The following is a 20,308-nucleotide window of genomic DNA, read 5'->3' as shown; positions in this document are numbered from 1 at the left end:
AGATCAACTCTTTCCACTTTGTTGCAAATTGAATTCTTTCTATTGATTTGATTTCTGGAACGTTAACAGAACACACTGTAGATCTTCAGAGGTCGGAAATAGTAAAGAGACTCATTTGTGGAGTTGGAAAAATGTCAGCGACTAATTGATCTGTCTAAGAAATCATCAGTTAAGTGTTAAAATAAAGTCCATATAATGCAGACCAACAACTCTTTCCACTTTTCTCGTAGATTGATTTCTTTCTATTGATTTCATTTCTGGAAAATGAACAAAGCACACTGTTGATCTTCAAAGGCAGGAAGTAATAAAGAAACAGACATCCATGGAGTAGGAAGAGCGTCAGCGCCTAAGTGACCTGCTAAATCGACGAAGGAAGATTTGAAAGTTACACTAATATACAATTAATTATATTATTAACTAAAATACACCTATTCCACAATAATTGAAATAAAGCACCAAGTGACTATTTGATATCATTCAACTTAGACCTGGATGAAGGATCATCACTCAAATGTTCAAATGAAGTTAAGGCTGTCCTATAATGCAGACCAACTCTATCCACTTTTTTCGGGAATGTAAAAATTAAATATATGCCCCAGAATTTGATTTCTAGAACATAGACCGAGCCCACTATAAATCTTCAAAGCCAAAAAATAGTAAAGAGACTCATATACGAAGTGGAAAGAACGTTGGCTACTAATTGACCTGCTAAACTGAGGAAGGAAGACGTAAAAAGAATTGTATTCCACTCCTCCAAAGTAATGTAATATCCGATCAAAGTCCAGGCAGGTCTATAATGCTGGCCCAGCATTTCCACTTTTCTCGTGGATTGATTTCTTTCTATTGATATGATTTCTCGAACATGGACACAGCACACTGTAAAGCTTTAAAGCCAGAAAATAGTAAAAAGACCCATACATGAAGTGCAACGAATGTTGGCGACTAACTGACTTGCTAAATTGAGGAAGGAAGACGTGAAAGAAATCGAATTCACCTACTCCAAAGTAATTAAAGAAAAAAAAAGACACCAAGTGATATTCGAAAACCATACAGGGTGTTCCCTTTCAAATAGTCAAAAATGCTACAGTATATACAAGAACCATAAAAAAGCAGTTTGAGATAGGACATCGATGGTCCGAAGTGCCTCGTTTCCAAAATACAGGGTGTTGAAATTTTAAAAAAAAATCGTTTTTTCCCTCTGTATTAAAAACGCTTTAAGCGATTTAAGTGAATTCTTTAGATTTTAAATGATCGGTGGTGAGGCACCTTTTTGAGGATTTGCAAGTAATTTGACTTGTCCAGGGACAGACTTGCAGCACATGCACGTTAAATTTTTTATAAAAAAAACAAGTACGCCACTGTTCTTTTGAATTTTTTTTTCTGAATATTTTATTTATTTCTAACAAAACACAGCCCTTGCATTTTTGCGGTCCGACACACCGTTTTGGTGCAAAAAAATTAAATCGATACCAGAGTTCTTTATTTTATTATTTTTATTTTATTAGTTTTTTTTTCTCCATAAAATAAATAATAATAATAACACGTTTTTGTTATGTTTAGTGTCGGTGCATACCTACTATCGTATTTTTACGGTATGGGAGTCACTTTTTTTAGGAGATCGGATCGGAAGTCAATTTTTGCAGAAGATCGAGATACCATACCCAAATCCAAATAATGTTGTCAGACAGAATGTTAGAGATCAGAGAGAACTCCAGCACGATGGCTGTCCAGTGCATTTCGCTCGTACTGTAAGGGCTTTCTTAGATCAAAACTAAAACAACAGATAAATTGGTAGAGGTGGTTCAATCCCTTGGCCAGCAAGTTTCTCCTGATCTGACACCTCTAGACTTTTTTGTCTGGGGCGCCATGGAACAGCTTATCTACGCAACACCTGTAACCAACAGAGAAGACCTAGTTACTAGAGTTGTGGTGGCTGTGGACTTTCTGAGAAACGATCCAGGTGTCTTTGCTCGCGTACATCTTGGGTCAACAGAAAATGTAGAAATGCATGGAGGACACTTTGAGCATTTGGTTTGAATTGTTTATTGTTTAAATTATTTTTTATTGTTTATTGCTGAAACTGTTCTTTTTAAGTTGTTTTTTATTTAAATTGTTTATTGTTTAGTTAAATTATTTATTTTTTTATTGTAATGATATTAAAATTTTCGTTGTGACAAAGGATCCTTGTATGGATTTTATTTTTTTGCACGAAAACGGTGCGTCGGAGCGCAAAAATGCAAGAGATTTGTTTTATTAAAAATGAACAAAATATTTCGATTTTTTTTTTTTTTTTACCAGTGGCGTATTTTGTTTTATAAAAATATTTATATACATGTGCTGCAACTCCGTCCCCGGGCCAGGTCAAATTCTACACTGAAAAAAAGGATACTTTGCTATTAATGCGCACGGCATTATCTCAAAGCCGGCGCGGACTTGATATATGCCAAATGAATGGCCGATTTGCGGCAAGGATGCACTTTCCTTGATATAATTCAGAAACTTCTTTTACTCTAAATACATATGAACTTCATATAAAATATAAATAATTTCTTTTAAGATCTTCTGGTTTGGTGACGAAAATATATGGTTTTTGTATAAATCTCTAAATACTTGTCTTAAAACCTAAATATTTTATGCCATAGAAGTCGTTTCTTCTTATAAGAACTTAAATATATTATCGAAAATAATTAGAATCTTGCAGTAAGTTCCCGGTACTTTTAGCAAAAGTATGAGAGCATTTCTTACAAACTCCAAGAGACTTGTTCCAAAGTTCAAGAATCTTATCTCAAAAGCCCATTCTTTTCGCCCAGTAACTGTGAGTTTGATATAAGGCTTCTAATATTTTGAGTCAAAAGCACTAGAATCTTGTTTTAATACTATGGCATTTTGGCAATAGTTGCCAAAATAAGAAATAGGTATACAGGGTGTCTAGAAAGTATCGAGACACGTCTATAACTTTTTTTAGGTTAATTTGTCTTTAAGTTATGGTAATTTTCGTAGTAGCTTTTGGCATTGCATCTATTGGTGTCATGCGTTTGACCTTATCAATACATTTAAGATTATTTCAAGGTCATATTCGATTTTTTAACTGGACATATTTTTTATAATTTTTTTAATTTAGCATAAAATTACAAGAATTTTAATGTTTCACGTGCCATACTTTTATTTAAGTGTTTTTAAGATACAGGGAGTTGAAAATTGCACTTTTAATGACTTTAACAGGCTCCAGAGCCAATTCTATTAAAGATAGAGAAAAACGAATTTCGCTTTCCTATCTCAACTTTCCAATGTCTATCTTTTAATATCCATGTCAAATATAACACCCGTCAAAAATATCTGTCAAAGATTTTGACAGGTGTCATGCATCTCAAAAGATGGATATTAAAAAGTTAAGATAGCAAAGTGAAATCCGTTTTTTCTCTATCATTAATAGTATTGGCTCTAGAGCCTCTTCAAGTCATTAAAAGTGCAACTGCCTGTATCTTAAAAACAGTTGAATAAAAGTATGGCATATGGTACAACCAAATTCTTGTAATTTTATGCAAAATTCAAAAAAATAATAAAAAAAAGGTGTTCCACTTAAAAAATCGAATATGGCCTTGAAATAACCTTAAATGTCATCAATAAGGTAAAACGCATGACACCATTAGATGCAACGCCAAAAGCTACTACGAAAATTACCTTAACCAAAAAAAAATTAACCTAAAAAAAGTTATAGACGCGTTTCGATATTCTTTCTGCGGACACCCTAATATAATATATTTTTAAGGGTGTCAATTTTTTAAATAATTCTGATTAATACGGATCAATTATGCTCCAAAAATATGTTATATTATATGTTTGAAGCAATAATAATTTATATCTACTCTTAAGAAAATATTTAATTATTTATTATATCCTTAAGAGTAGATATAAATTTTTATTGCTCCAAAAATATTATGTACTTTAAAACATGATGTAATAATAGCTGGTAATAAAATTTTTTCAAGAAAGTAGTTTTATAATTTTATTCTACAAATAATATAAAAAAATAGGCCAGCTTCCGGTTTTAATTTTTCTGTTAATTTGTAGAAATAAAATTATAAGTTTAAATTTGTGCAAACATTCGTTAACTATTATATACATTATTTCTGGGATAGGTAATATATTTTTGAAGCATAATAATTGATCCTTATTAAACATTATTAATCAATAAAATAGCATCTTTAAAAATATATTATAGATACATACCTACATATTTTTTATAAGATATTTTATAAAAAACATACCTACCTATATATTATAATACATGTATCTACACATACTTATAGTTATTTTTTTTTTATTTTTTTTTTTTAAATGGGCCTACATAAAAAATAATACAATTTTTTTCTATAAATCATTATTTAATTATGTTTAAACAAAGTTTTAACATAACAAATGTATGAAATATTATATTAAAAAAAATATTAAGGTTCAAACAAAAAATAAAAAATCAGTAGTAAATAATTATAAGAACAACGTAACAATATAGTCCTACAAATTAATATAAGTTTGGCTTCAAAAACCTTTCTCGAAATCAATTCTTATAAAACATAAAAAATATTTACATAGAAGAAATATGTAACAGACGAAGAAAAATAACTTAACACAGGCACATTCCTGTAAATCCATCAGTCTTTAGGGATTCTTATATTATATTGAACTTAAAACTATAAAGAGCATTTTAAAAATATATCTACATAAAAAACATACAGTGTCTCTCAAAGAAGTCTGGGAACGACTAGACTCGTTCCCAGACTTCTAGACTAAAGAGTCAGTACAGTGTCTTTAGACAGTGTCTTTCTTCTTCTATTGGCGGGGGTGATAAATTGGGCATATATTCATCTTCAGTCAGTGCCACATCACTAGTAATTTTTTGTTTTTTTTTAAAGGAATGGTCTAAAAATAAAAAATAATTTTTGTTAATTAGTTTTTTTTGGGAATTTTAAATCATAGATATTTTTTCAAAGGCCATTTTAAAAATATGACTTATTTATTATATTTAGTAGGTATGCAAGGTGTTTTGCAAATTGCTAGTTCACTTTTGGGGTCTCGTAAACTAAGTATATACAAAGAGATACAAAAAAGTTTTAATTGTGACAAAGTTGCGCATTTTTGTTTATTATAAAATGAAGTTGTAACACCCAAAAGTTAAATAAACATTATAAAATGTATGTATTGTATATATCCTAAATATTCATACTCACATTGCAAACAATATCCTCTTCCCCCTTTTCATTCAGCAATGATTGCACTAATCTTGTCAGCCTTATGCGATCTCCAATATTTGCAGCAAAAACATTTATTTGATCCACTGACAAATACTTAATAAGCTCAATGTCAACACTTTCATCTAAAATTAAACTGTGAATAAATAATTCTGTATTACCAACAAAATCCCAAACTACTAAGTACTTACTACTACTACTACTACTTTTTAAGTTAAAGGTTCCCCAATAACTTTACAACTTTGCCAAGTTTTTAAAATTTTCGCTGTTAATGGTATTTTGCATACAATCGATCGATGAAGTTCCTGGCCATCACCTTGCGGGTCTCGACAATATCATTTGCCTCTATATCTGTTTTAATTTTTAATTTAAAAAAATAAAATTTGGTACCTATGCAAACTTTAGACATATATTTTTTCTAGTATGCAGTTTTATGTAAACTTGACAACGTCTTTTTTTTTAAATAGAACACCCTATGTGTTATTGTACTTTTGAATTCTTTACAAAATTCCAAGAACTTTGATGTATCGCATCCCATACTTTTTGTTAGCTATAGCTTTTAAGATACAGGGTGTGGAAAAGTGCCCTATTTATAATTTTAGAAGGCTCTAAATGGAGTTGTATATATTTGACATGTACCTTAAAAGATAGGTACCTATTAAAAAGTAAAGATAGGAATGTGAAATTAGTTTTTCTGTTTTAAGAAAATTTACACTTTTAAGAAAAACACTGTAGAATCCAATTGTAAAATAAAAATGTCAAAGGCATATAATTTTATCACAAAAGATCTTTATCTTCGAAAAAAAACATATACTCTTATAAAAGTATTTTGTTACTTTAAACAAAGAGTAAACTCAGTAATTGGAAAAGAAAATTTCTTTCTGCCAAGAGCATATAATTTTGACAACAAATTCACTGTTCTACATAAACGGCGTCAGCAAAATGGAGGCTACATGAGCTAGCATTACATGTAGCATTAATTTTCTAATAATTTTACCCGTAACTTAAACTAACTTATTATAAGCTAAAGGACTGGAAAAAAAGAGTTTCTGATGATGCCGGTGCGCATAGCGCATATGGATAACAATATGGAGGGAAAAAATTTAAGATTACAAACTTACCTGAAAATTTTTGCAACAAGTGGCCCAAGTTCCACTTTTCTAGTAGCAGCTTAAAATTATTTCCGTCAATGTCACCCATTTTTGAAAGTTAATATCACAAAAGAAAGTAAATTACTAAATTAGTAGATTACTCGCACTATGCACTATACACGGTACTTTGTGTGATGTCGCACGTCGAACCCCAACTGAACACTGACTGAACCCCGAAACTCGAAACGATGGAATACAATAATACAAAGGAACAAGATAATCATATTCGCGTATGACAAAAATCGATATTTTATTTTAAAATCATAAGATCTTGTTAAAAGTCCCATGCTAGCGGCAAGAATACCGGCTTTGTCAATAAATAATAATATAGCAAATGAATCGGGGATTTGATTGAAAAACTTTGGATCTCTTGAGGAAAGAAAAATACTATTAGTTTAAACTCGGCGGTTTTGCTATAAGAAAAAAAAAGCCAAGAAACCCATTACTTTGCCAGAATCCAGATATTTTTTTCAGTGTATGCAATTCCTCAAAAAGTTACCTCACCACCTATCATTTAAAACTTAAAAGTTTCATTGCAATCGCTATAAATGTTTTTAATAAAAAGGAAAAAAATCGACTTTTTTTTTTAATTTCAACACCCTGTATTTTGGAAACGGCGCTCTTCCGACCATCGCGCATCGGTCTCCTATCTCAAACTATTTCTTTATGGCTCCTGTACATACTCTAGCATTTTTGACCATTTGAAACGGGACACCCGTTATAACTCTTATAATCTATATTAGATCTCATGACTTCTTTCAAAACTAAAGAACCAGCTGAGAGATTAATAAAAAAACTTTGACGAAAAGAGAATATTTAAAAATAGAGCAAATTAACTAAAAGGAAGAGGCCAATAACCTAAAATTTTACAAAAAACCTTAAACGTTACATAAAAACCCTAATATATTAAAAACCTTGTAACTGAGTTCTCAAAAATAACACCCGTTGGCGCAAAAATCAAAAATAAGCTATAAAACCTGATTGTAAAAGGAATTAATCAAGTGCCACGAGAAAAAAAAACATCGCGCTGGCAAAAATCCGCTTAAAATTAAATAAATAACATTCTAATGTGCCAAAATAAAAGACATTTTATATCGTAAATCACGTCATTTAAAAGGCTGCACGGTAAATCGCCGAAAAGCAAATAAAATCGAAGATAAAATAAAAAGTTGGCAATGATCGATAGGCTTTAATTAATTTTTCAACGGGAATGTGAGTAGTAATGGTTAAATGTACACGCAAAACTAACTAAAGTAACCGCATCACGCACAAGCTTATTTTAACATTTTTTCTGGAATTAAATTTAGGCATAGCTTCAGTTAATTTAGTTTGACCTCGCCGACGAGCTATTCAAAGATTATACTTTATTTTTGAAGTCTCTGGATTAACATTAAATAATTCAGGAAATGAAAATTAATATTTGGTAACTGACGCAATCGGAATTTCTAAAAAAAAAAATAGTTTTTCCATCTATTTAAATTAGGATGACGATATGTTACTTTAACGTGTTCGTATCTTCGTTTGAAGCGCGTTTAATCGTAATAGATTCAATGATCGCATCGCTGCATATGATATATTCGCGATGCCTGGGATGCATATAAGCATTACGTTCTGATATTAATGTGCGATATACATGTACATTTTGGCATGAAATTTTAAGGCACTTTATTAAACTTTGTTGTTAGGATCTTATAAGATCATAGATCGATAAAAAAGGCATTTATATATTCCAAAAAATAGCCAAACATGTCAGAAATAAGTATATAAATTATTTTATAGGGTGAGTCTTCAGTAATCGGATGAACTTGATGATAGAAGTGAGTTAAAAAGCTCCAAATTTACCAATTTAGACAAATATATCATAGTATAAAAGTTAAAAATAATGGTTTATCATTAATTTTTATCTCCTGTAATTTGAGTTTTACAAATTGTGCTACAATAGCGTGATTTTACTAAGGAGACCAGATAACGCTGACTTTTCTTTAAAATTTATTTGATCGAGTGGATCACGATCAGGTTCGTTCGTCATTTGGATACATGTTGGCCGTTCAGATTTGGTGACCAGTGGAGCAAGAGGAAAAAGTTTTAGTGCGTTTATTGGAAACTTTCAGTTATTATGACAAAAAACTGCACATTGACTTAACTGAATCACTAAAGCACTAATTCGAGTGGTTCAAAGGAATCAGATATTAATTATTAATGATAAATATCCTATAAACAGTCGGTGTCGTCTTCGGCTGTATTCTCTGAAGCACCATTTGTTCCTTTAGTTTTATTTTTGACCTGTGTTTTCTTTTTAAACACTTTTTGCTTTTTTTTCCTTCGGAACTAGAAGTTTTTAGATCTTCAAGTTCTCTTTTATACGGCGTTGACGTAAGGATGGCCGTCTTGCCTCGACGGCAATTATTTTTTCTGGCTTTTATTTCTACAGTAGGAACAGGTATTATTTGAGCTGGAGTACAATTTCCAAAGCTGGTACTTAAGTCACGGCAAACATTTTCTGTAAAATTCGAGCAAACTCTTTTAGGTGGCGGCCCACTTGCCTCTGGGGTTTTATGTAACGGACTATGAGATAATGTGGCAAGCTTACTCAAAGGGCAATTATCTTCATTATCTGAGCTTTGGTAGCCGGGAGATGTAAGATGATGATGATCTGTATGGGCTTGATAGCTGGTAGATGGCTGAACATCATCACTAGAACCTATGGTTGAGTGATTACTAGGAACAGCAACCGGAATTACATTCTTACTTAAGTTTGGCTCATTTTTTTCATGGAAGAAACTATTGGAATATTCATTATGCCTAGGCAATATTAATTACCTTACCTAGGTATTCCGTTTTTAACAACCGTTATAAAACCTATTTTTAGTTTTTTGGAATGTGCAATAGAACGTTTAAATGCAAATATTTCGAAAATGCGTTGTTTAAGCGAAATGAATTTTGTATACATTTTTTTTCTTAAAAACCATCATTTTATCTGTTACTTTAATAAAAATAAAATCGTACTAAAAAGAAAATTATACAGGTCTGAAACAGCGGCGAATATAGTGTAACTTGTGCCGTTTACACTTTATGTCAAAAAATAAAGGAAAATCGGAAAATCATCCCCAAAAACCCCCCGATTTTCGGTTCTTCTATCGATATCTCAAAAATAAATTGAGAAAAACAGATTAGAAAATTACATTTTAACACCCTATATCCTATTTATAAGCGGCATTTTATTAAGGCTACTATTTTCACGAGATTACCCTGGAATTGCTTTTTGGCGCAATCATTGCCAACCTGTATATAGTCGGCAGACTTACGTGGTTTGATCGTAAGGGCGGAGTTAATTGGTCCAATCATATCCTGATTACGTAACTTTTGACTTTTTTATTTTCTGTTCTATAATGGTGCCATATTCATATGCTGCTAAATCTATTTACCTTTCCCTTTAAATCTATAAATTAATATGACGCTCTATTTATTACAACTTTAATCTCGTTACGTGTTCCACTATTCGCCAAAGGCGCGTCTAAAGTCGCAATAAATTTAAAGATCGCATCGCTGCGTCTGATAGAGAAATATTGGCAATACCCTGGATGCACACAATAAATTAATAACAGGTGCATGCGGAATCAAAGCGGTCTCTATGATTTTTTTTTTGGATCTATAGACTGCGACGATGAGAAGCCGGCCAGCCCAAATCAAGGTCCGAAAATACATTCCCCTGGGATATATTAAAATAATTACCGGTGATAATTCTAAATATACTCAGCAATTAGAATGGTATTTATCTGAGGTACATTTATAGATATTGATTTATGTGGCTTAACGTATAAGGTGTGGTTAGTATGAAATCCGCTAATATAATATAGAGTTACATAGTAACCCTGTACAGAAATTAAAAATATATATAGCTGATCCAAAAACTATTTGTACACTTCAAATGTTGGTAAATTTGTGTTAAATATAAAAAACTATAGGAGAATAACATTAATTGCACACCAGAAAAATATTTGTTTATAAGTGTAAATTATAACTACATAATTTTTAATTCAACTCCCAGAACCTATGTATTTTATTTATGGCCTAAACGTATCAACATGCTAAAATTAGTAAGCAAAAAGTATTTGTACAACTAAATAAATAATGTCTTTTCAATTCATTTAGTTTTTATTTAGTTGTTCTTCATTTGACAGCTTGCTTGCTGGAAATTAAAAAAGTCTTATTTTGAATTTTGAGCAATATGTCACGAAAATCGCGTGGATTAAGTGCTGATCTTAAAAACCTTACTGTAAAATTGTTTCAAGAAGTAAAATCTCTTCGCAAAATTACCAACTCGTTAAAAAACGCATAGCACAGTACAATATATGGTGCGAAAATTTAAAAAAACGAGAAATGTTACAAATTTCCTTCGTAGCGGAAGATCAACTAAACTAACCGTTCATAATAAATAATTTATAACGCGAAAAATAAAAGAAGATCCGTCAATAAGTGCAACAAAGCTTGCATCGGACCTTGAATTAACTACTGGCATGACTGCGTCATCCTCAACTATTAGAAATCTAATTAAGAAAGCAGGATTTCATGGTAGAATAGCAAAGAAAAAGCCTTGGATTAGTAAAGTTAGTCGACAAGAAAGGTTAAAATTTGCTCAAGAGTACGTAAGTAACCCTCGGGGGAGCCTGAAACCCCTAGAGGGCGCGTCCCCAGGTGGCGGATAGCGGAAAGCTTCTCAGATCCGGGAAATCAAATACCTCCCGCGGACCAAATAGGCAAAAGACAACGTCTGACCTAGAGTGGGCGGCTGCCAACAGCGTCTGTAGAAAAATTGTAGAAAAAAGTAAAAAATATTGTGGAAATAAAAGCAATCTCGGCGAGAGTTATATACATAACTTTAAAACTCAACAAGCGATATAATCTAAAAATTATTCAAGCTTATGCGCCAACATTAGAACACAGTGAAGAAGAGATGGACATATTCTACGACGACGTTACTCAGGCTTTCAAACAAGCTCACTCTCATTTTACCATTTTACGTGGCGACTTTAACGCCACCATTGGACTAAAATCAGATCCGATAGAGTCCGCTTTAGGAAATTTTGGCAGCCCAGGAAGAAATGACCGTGGTGAAATGCTACTAAGTTGCCTACTGGAGAAAAACTTATTCCAAACGAATAGCTTTTTCCACAAAAAAACCGCACAGACAATGGACATGGAAAAGCCCAGATGGGAAAACTCTAAACAAAATAGACTATATAATTTCGAACAAAAAACTTATAGTTAAAGATGTTACCGTATTAAATAGCTTTACAACGGGTGTTGTGATCATCGAATGGTGATGGCTAAGATAGAGATCCACGTCAGTAAAGAAAGAATCAAATTAACCAGAGATGCCAAAACCAAAGCATGAACCCTACCAAAGGATAGGAGCGCATTTGAAAAATACATTTCTAAATCACTTCTAATTAAAACACCCACCAACGATATAAATAACCTAAATAGTCAAATAATTTCAACAATAACGGAAGCTCAAGCTAAATTTCATACTAAGCTACACAAAGAAGAAAAAAATCACTATGGATACACAACAAAAAATGGAGCAAAGAAAGAAAACTTTAGGTGATAAAGATGCTGATGAACAAACAATCAGAAATATTAATAGAGAGGTGTCAGAAGGAAGAAGGTGTTAAGAAGGAAATTAACAAATGGTAAAAAAGAAATCCTTAAGCTTAAAGACAAAAATGGGCAACTAATATCAGACAGAGAAGAGATGTTACGTATAATAGAAATATTCTATGAAGCACTATATACAAATCAAATACCTATAAATCTAGCAGAACACACAACACTAAAAGTATTAAACCAAAGCTCAGAAGATTATCCTAATATTACCGACGACGAAATACGACATCATCTAAAGAAAATGAAGGATAACAATGCCCCTGGAGAGGATAAAGTTGTTAAATAAAATAAAAAATCTCTTTAATTTGTGCCTACAGAGCCAGGATATTCCCATATTTTGGAACAACTCATTAATGATGCTCCTCCATAAAAAAAGGTGATAATACAGACTTAGAAAACTATAGACCCATAAGCCTTCTAAATCATCTGTACAAACTCTTCACTCGTATTATCACCAAGAGACTGGAAAGGAAATTTGATTTCTGCCAGCCGAGAGAACAAGCTGGCTTCCGCTCTGGATATGGAACAAATGATCATCTACAATGCCTTAAGATCTTGATAGAAAAAACAATGGAATGGAAAAAAAATGGAATACAATAAACCTCTTGTCCTTATTTTTGTCGATTTCCAAAAAGCATTCGACACGGTAGAATTAACTTCAATCCTTAGAGCATTGAGAGACTGCAGAATCGACTACAGATACTCCAAGATCATACAACAGATCTATGAAAATACAACTACAACAGTGAAACTAGATACTATCACAAAGAAAATAAAAATAAAAAGGGGAACCAGGCAAGAAGATACTATGTCTCCAAAACTGTTTACTGCAGTCTTAAAACATGCATTTAAAACTGTGGAATGGGGTGACAAGGATGTGAACATAGATGGTGAAAAACTAAACCACCTTCGCAGATGACATAGTGCTTATAGCCGACGATTTAAAAGACGCTAAAGAAATGCTGGAATAACTACAACGAGCTGACAAACTTGGTACCTAGGGTTTCAATCAGACTGGAAAATACCGAAATTGAGATCGTGGATAAGTACGTTTACCTCGGATACGAAACAAGGATTGGTAGAGATAACCAGACCACCGAACTGCTGAGAAGGATATCACTGGGTTGGGTTGGGTTGGTATGACGCAACAGAAACACTAACTCTCACTAAACTAAGTATGAGAAAACTACAAATAACACAACGTAAAATGGAGAGGTTTATGCTTGGTGTGAGGTTGAGAAATAGGGTTAGAAACGAAGAAATACGCCGAAGAGCTGGCGTCGACGATATTGTAACACGCATCGCAAAACTTAAGTGGAAATGGGCCGGTCATATTGCGAGATTGCGAGACGACAGATGGACTAGGAGAATTTCGGAATGGAGACCAAGATCGGACAAACGATCGGGAAACACCACCAACTCGATGGACGGACGACCTCAAAAGAATTACCAGTAACTAGGTTACAATTGCACAAAATAAAAGGACATGGAGACTTATGGAGGTGGCCTATGTTTAACAATGGACGCGTTTGGCTGGATGGTGATGATGATGACGTAAATGAACCTATTAACGTCTGGAGAAAAGGTATTTTTTCGGACGAAAGCAAATATAACATTTTCGATTCAGACGGACGCAAATATGTTTGGAGAAAACCAGGTAACAAGATCAAACAGCGGTATTTAAAACCAATAGTAAAGCATGATGGTGGAAGTTAGATGATTAGATGACAGAGTTGTATGGCTGCTGGAGGAATTGAAAATCTGCATTTTATCGACGGAACAATGGACAGATTTGTGTATCGCGACATATTAAGTGCAAATATTGAACAAAGAGCAGTGCATTTAGGACTTGAGAATGATTATTGGTTCCAGCAAGATAATGATCCTAGGCATTCGTCGAGACTGGTTCAGGAGTGGTTAATATATAACGTTCCTCTTGTACTGAAAACTTCTCCCCAGTCACCGGACATCAATCCGATTGAATATCTTTGTTATCATTTGGAGAAACAAATCCGAAAACACAATGTCGAACAAACAACAATTGCGTGATGCTTGAGTCTTCTCCAAAGCGTTATTAAAGCAAAACTGTACGAATACTTTTTATTTTTATATTTTTCTAAAAATATTCAAATTATTTTTTTCATTTCATAACATCATAAATAATACTTGAAAATAAAAGGTTCTTTTATTATTAAACATTATTACCATATAAAATCAAGATATCATTTGGTTTTGCTTTTTTATAAAAAATATACATTTAAAATTAGGGTATACGAATACTTTATGGATCAACTTGATAGACAGTCTATGAATATTATGATAGTGGATAGTTCTAAAAATGGTTTAACCCTAGATTTCGTAAAATACGCTTAATTTAATGAAATTTTAGTGCAACTATAAGAGTTAATAGCTGAATCATTTTTTAGGTGAAAGCCTAAATAAGAATTTGACATATTTGGTGTTCACAAACAAAGTCATGAACACAGGGATATTAGTTTACGCTGTTTTATAACAGAGATCAATTATGTGAAAGTGACAAGTGTTTTTTGTGAATTTTCAAAAATCCTCCATAACTCTTTTAATTTTCGATTTACAGCTAAATGTTATTTTTTATGATTTGTTCGTTTTTTGATTAGGAATACAGCTTTTGAGAAAATGAGGAAAAAATCATAAAAGGCTCTTCCCAATTTTCTGGAAAGCTGTTGGACATAAGAATTATTTTTCTATTGCATCTGATGCGCACTGACATTCCAAACATCTTTTGTTTTAACATTTCTTTTCCCATCCAATAATTTTCCAAAATAAAAATAAATATCAAAATTATGAACATCCCGTGGATCCCTTACGATTTTTTGCGGAATACTTTTTTGGAAAAATTGGGTATAACTTTTTTCTGGTACATTTTTCAAAAAAGTTTTATAGGTTAATAGTTCAATAGTTTTTGAGAAAATTAGGAAAAACTGTTAAAACGTTTTTGCCAATTTTCGGGAGAACTGTTAACAATTTTAGGTGTAAAATTTGAAAATTGTTTTTTAAAAAAAAACTATTGCATGTTCAGCCCCTTCACATTCCAAACAGCTTTTATTAAAGAAAAACACCAAAATTATGAACCTTTTTTCCATGGGTACCTCTTGGGATTTTTCGAGAGACTTTTCTGGAAAATTGGATAAACTTTTTTTTTTATAAATATTAAAAAAAGTATTAAAATAACTTTTTTAAGCAATTTATAAAACTATGAAAAAAAAATCAAATTCTTAAAAAAAAATTTTTTTTCAAATTTATAACCGAAATATTTTTCAAAAATCCTGCATAAATTATCTATTTCGAGGTTTATAACTAAAGGTTATTGTATATGATTTGCTCTATTTTTGATTAGGATTCCAGGCTAAAAGAAAACTTTCTATGTTCCTGGTAGTTTTAGAGAAAATTAGGAAAACTTTTTAGAGGTTTTTCTCAAAATGGGATTTTTGCCTCATTTGACTGAAAATTTGGCAATTTTGTAGGTGTGTTGGTAAAATAGTAGTTTATAAATCAATATCCCAATGCAAAATATATAAAACTATATTTTTTCAAAATTCTGAATGACACAGGATCCGATGCAAGAGATTAACAAGAGCACTCCTCTTTGGAGAAGGTATTATCAGGGACAAAAAGTTGAATGTTTAATTTACTGTAGTGAAAAAATAGACACCTAAATATTTCTTTCATTTTCATTAATCCAAAACGGTTACAAAGAAGTCTGATTAATGGCATTTCATTATAAAAAGTATAACATATTTGAATCAAGACTATTGAAAAATATTAAATATAATATAACAGAATAAAAATATTAAATAAAAGGAATAATTATCATTAAATTTAAATGAATTCAGTTTAGGAGAACGGAAATGATCATGAAGAACTTGAATAAAACCAACAATTTTGGAAAATTAGACAGTCTTTTTGCCTTGGCTTAAAAACCAATGAGGCGCTCTGGTCTAAGAGATTTGATATCGTTGGGCAAAACTGCTTTTCTATAATATATTGTCCAGATATTTAAAACTAGCCGAATTCTGGGCAATCTCCAAACTTCCTCCTCCTCCCAACACCGACGGTACTCCGTGTTAATTGCAATACCGAGAGTGTGGAGATGTTCAAGTGCCATTGTCCACTAGAATGCCCTCTGTTTAAATTATCTGGTGGACTATGTGCCTTAGACTCATCTCATGTCAGGTGATTCCGTCCATTTCCGCACTGTATTCTGGCGAGCAGACTATTCAGTGACACATTTGCATATACCGATTAATTAAGGACATAACATGACATAAGCTGGCAAGTCGCATTATTCAATTTTTCTTAAATCTCTCGCATCAGAAGAAATCAATGTTTCTGTCCATAAGTCAATGAACTCACCAGTAGTCTGTGATCCATCTTTATTTCTTAAGTGGTCACGAACAATCGATATATTTGATCATTGAATGTAACAATATTGAAAAATGTATGTTCTTTAATCGGCACAGCGTTAGCTTCACTTCAAAAACTAAAATTTTATTTATAATTATAAAGCATTTGTACGTCTACACTCCTCAAAATACGCAAAATACGAGTTCCCATTTCATCTTGTTCACTCACTTGGAAGATTTTAGGTACATGTTCACCGAAATTATCACAAAAGGAGCAAACTATTTGGGCTTACCATGATAATTATCAGACTATGATGAACGCAAATGTTATAATAACAAAAAGAATAGAAAAAGAAAAAAGATCATAATAATAATAATAATAAATGTCTTTCTTCTTGTAAACATACACGTTTGACAAAAAAAGGCGAAGTTTAGCTTTATATAGCTACTTTACTTAACCATTAACTAAGTCTAACATAGAGAAACATGATATAAAAATCGTGAGTCACATATCTAAAACAACCAATTAAAAGAAATACAACACACATAGCCGGTAGTAACTATTCACTAGATAGAAGAAAGGATTTAATCGATTCCTTGAACTTCAATAGGCTCATATTCTTAAAGTTATCCTTTAGCGAGTTATAGGTAGACGGAGCGATATATGAGAAAATATTCTTAAAAAATGCGTGACGAAAACTATACTATACTAAATCTAGTATACTCTAGAATACTAAATCTATGATATTCAAGTTTATCGTAGAGATATTGGGGTGATGTGGAAAGAAGTAAGCGGTATATAAAAATTGAATAGGCTTTGTAGGATTTTCTAATGCTGCAATGAAACTCGTGGAAAGCTTTATCACACATCGAAAGCAAAGAGTTTGTTTAAATGACAATTTTTCGGAAGACATGGCTGTAGTTATGGGAGTTCCTCAGGGCAGTGTTCTTGGTCCTCTTCTTTTTTTTGGTTTATACGTGCGTTTTGTTTAATGTTTAAAGTATACTAAACATCATAGTTATGCTGATGATACTCAGTTGATGTTATCTTTTGATTCGTCGAATCCCGGCAATGCTGGTGACTGTTTAAATGAAGACTCGTCAAGTCTCCTATCTGTAAAACATGGCTTACAGTTAAACCCTAAGAAATCTGTTGCGATGTTTTTTATACCAAACAAAATTTAAGGCACCTATTGGAAAATTTAAAGATACAAATTAATAACGAGCCTATCGTATTTCAAGATATTTGCAAAAATCTCGGTTTGTACATTAATGTAGGATTAAGATTCTCATATCATGTGACATCAAAATTGCAGAAGGCCTATTCAATGTTGAAAACTTTATATCCGCAGCGCCATGAGTTAAATGTGGATACTAAGCGAATGCTGTGCGACTCTCTCATTCTTTCTCATTTTAACTTTTGTGATACTGTGTATGGCCCTTACCGCTAGACATAAAGCGAAACGAGAAGATTAAGAGAACGTGTAGAACGGAGGATGTGAGTTAATGAATGCTACTGGGTAGAAAAAGTGAATGGAACCAAGACATCAACTGGATGGGTGAATGATGACAAGAATCGAAAAAATAGCACACGACAAATCACCCTTGGGTCGTAGAAGCATAGGCACACCTAAAAAAAGATGGAGTGACAACCTAACACCTAAATAGGAATAGTGACGAGGTTAGAACAGGCGACTTTGTCTGAAATAGAATAGAAAAATAGAATCAGAATCAAACGACAGTGGAAAATTGATAATTATGGCTATATGACTCAGGTTTTATATCATTAAAATAGAATTGGTGTTAAAATTGTTCATTGGGAAACCTCTTTTCTTTTTCCTATCTCAGTTCAGTATTCAGGACCATCTCTCGAGCCATATTCGAATAAGTATGGGAGCACCATTCGCATCTTGCATAAATTAATGGTCTACTGCAATCCTCCAATTGATTTGACAATCTACGGTCAGAATCTTAGTTCTGCAAAGTGAGTCTTATGAATATGTAGAGTATTGGTCAATAATCTTTCAAATAATGTTGTTCATTTCAACTTTTTACCTTGAGCATCTGTTATGGTTTAAGAAATCGAATAGTGAATTGAAAATGTAATCCATTTGATCGTCACACCTTAGTAGAGTACAAGACTCATGATTGATACATATTTCGACCATTTTGTTGGCTTTGTTTTCGTTATATACGCAATCTTTGCTAGTAGTAAATCCGCCTTTAATATAGTTTTCAAAAATATTGAGTAAGTTGATGTGTTAAAATAAGTTTTTAAAGTGACTAATATATATAACCTATTATGACTTGATATGAGAGAGTAATAATTGATTTTGCCTCGGAAAATAAAAAATTGTTTACAGCAATTCAACAGCGTTTTTCAATATGAATTGCATCTTCTAAGCCCATGGGAGCAGAATCATGGAAGCCATCCTCAACTTTTTACTGCTTCCCTTGGTAAAGGTCTCTTAGGAGTTTAATCTATTATATTTTAATGAAAAGGATACGAGCCTCATAGATTTTTAGATATTCTAGATTTTCCTCACCTTGTTTTATTTTTCAATCATGGATCTCAGTTAAATATGGAAAGAAATTAAAGTTAAAAGTAACATTTTTCGCTAACCACAAGCTTCATCAGACTTTTAATATAATTACTGTTTGGTTTTTTAGGTCTGTTAATACTTTTTGCAACTTTTTTTCTATGAATAAACAACAATCCGACATCACACATGATTACATTGAGAAAAATACAAAATGTATCCGACAAAGTGAGTCTACCAATTCTAACTTCATCCCAAAAGATCTTAGGCATACCAAAATGATAAATCATAAAACAAAATATGCAGCTTATACTTAAACTTACTTGCCATAGTTATCTACTGCTACCAAAGCGATCTTCTTTTGGTAAGGAATTTTTCTAACTTCGGTGTAACCAAAAGTACTTAGCAGGGATGCCACCTGAAATTTTAAAAAAATATACGAATAGAAAAATTATCCTCTAAATGTTTTTATATTCTTTCATCAGATTTAATTAATCCCTGTCTGAGTTGTCATTGTTACCAATCAATTTGAGGAATAAATTTTGGAAATTACACATCAAAATGACCTTCTTATTTAAAATAGTAAGTTCACGCCACAAGGTGATGGGATTTACGTACTAATGCGTGGCCCGCGACTGATTTTTTTTTCTTACGAAATAATAAAAATAGAACACTTTTGTCAAATACAATGCCGCTATTTGTCTTCCCAGTGCGAGTCAATGCCTCGAATCAGTGTAATTCGGGAATAATTTATCTGTATACGTAAAGGCTTTTTACGTAACACTAAACGCTCTCCAAATAAAAGTCAAAGAACCGGATAATTAATTATACATAAAATCTTTTGTCCTGCCCGATACTCTAAATTTAAAACATTAAAACGCACCATGAAAAATTATATAAGGAAAATGGGAAACAGCTGCAAAAGTCGCTTCTATTATTTTTTGCCGCTGGTCCCGCAAATTGTCTCCCAACTCTAAAAATACACGGTTTGAAGGTCTTTACTAAAATATATTCGTAATTTTGCACTCTGCAGTAAGAGTTATGAAGTGAATGTGGATTATTTGTAACTTGGCCGAGATATTTAATAAGATGTTTCACTGGGTTGCTTTTTTATAGAAAAGATGTGACAATGATTATTAATTATTTTTTTCTACATTTTCAATTTTATTTTTTGGATTTGCCATCGAGCCTACCAAAGGCTTGCCGAAAGTCAGTATACATTGCATGTACGTTCCTTATCTAAACTTCGTGCTTGACAAAACAGTAAAAGATTTGATTTACCTTCTTTTTTAAATATTTAGTTACCCTGACAAGGTCAA

General features: G+C 32.2%; 1 protein-coding gene across 2 annotated transcripts in view; it reads right to left on the bottom strand.

The window, feature by feature from the left end:
- The window catches only part of LOC126742288 (pre-piRNA 3'-exonuclease trimmer-like), a 49,806-nt gene that overhangs the window by 10,803 nt on the left and 18,695 nt on the right, over positions 1-20,308 (bottom strand). For both annotated transcript variants that reach the window (XM_050448916.1, XM_050448917.1), the window contains one exon: positions 19,313-19,407. In XM_050448916.1, coding sequence (XP_050304873.1) covers positions 19,313-19,407 — 95 coding nt within the window. The remainder of the gene's footprint in view (positions 1-19,312; positions 19,408-20,308) is intronic.

This window comes from Anthonomus grandis, chromosome 11, assembly GCF_022605725.1.
Source record: "Anthonomus grandis grandis chromosome 11, icAntGran1.3, whole genome shotgun sequence".
In the NCBI taxonomy this organism is placed as follows: domain Eukaryota; kingdom Metazoa; phylum Arthropoda; class Insecta; order Coleoptera; family Curculionidae; genus Anthonomus; species Anthonomus grandis.
This window is presented reverse-complemented; position numbering and strand designations above follow the sequence as displayed.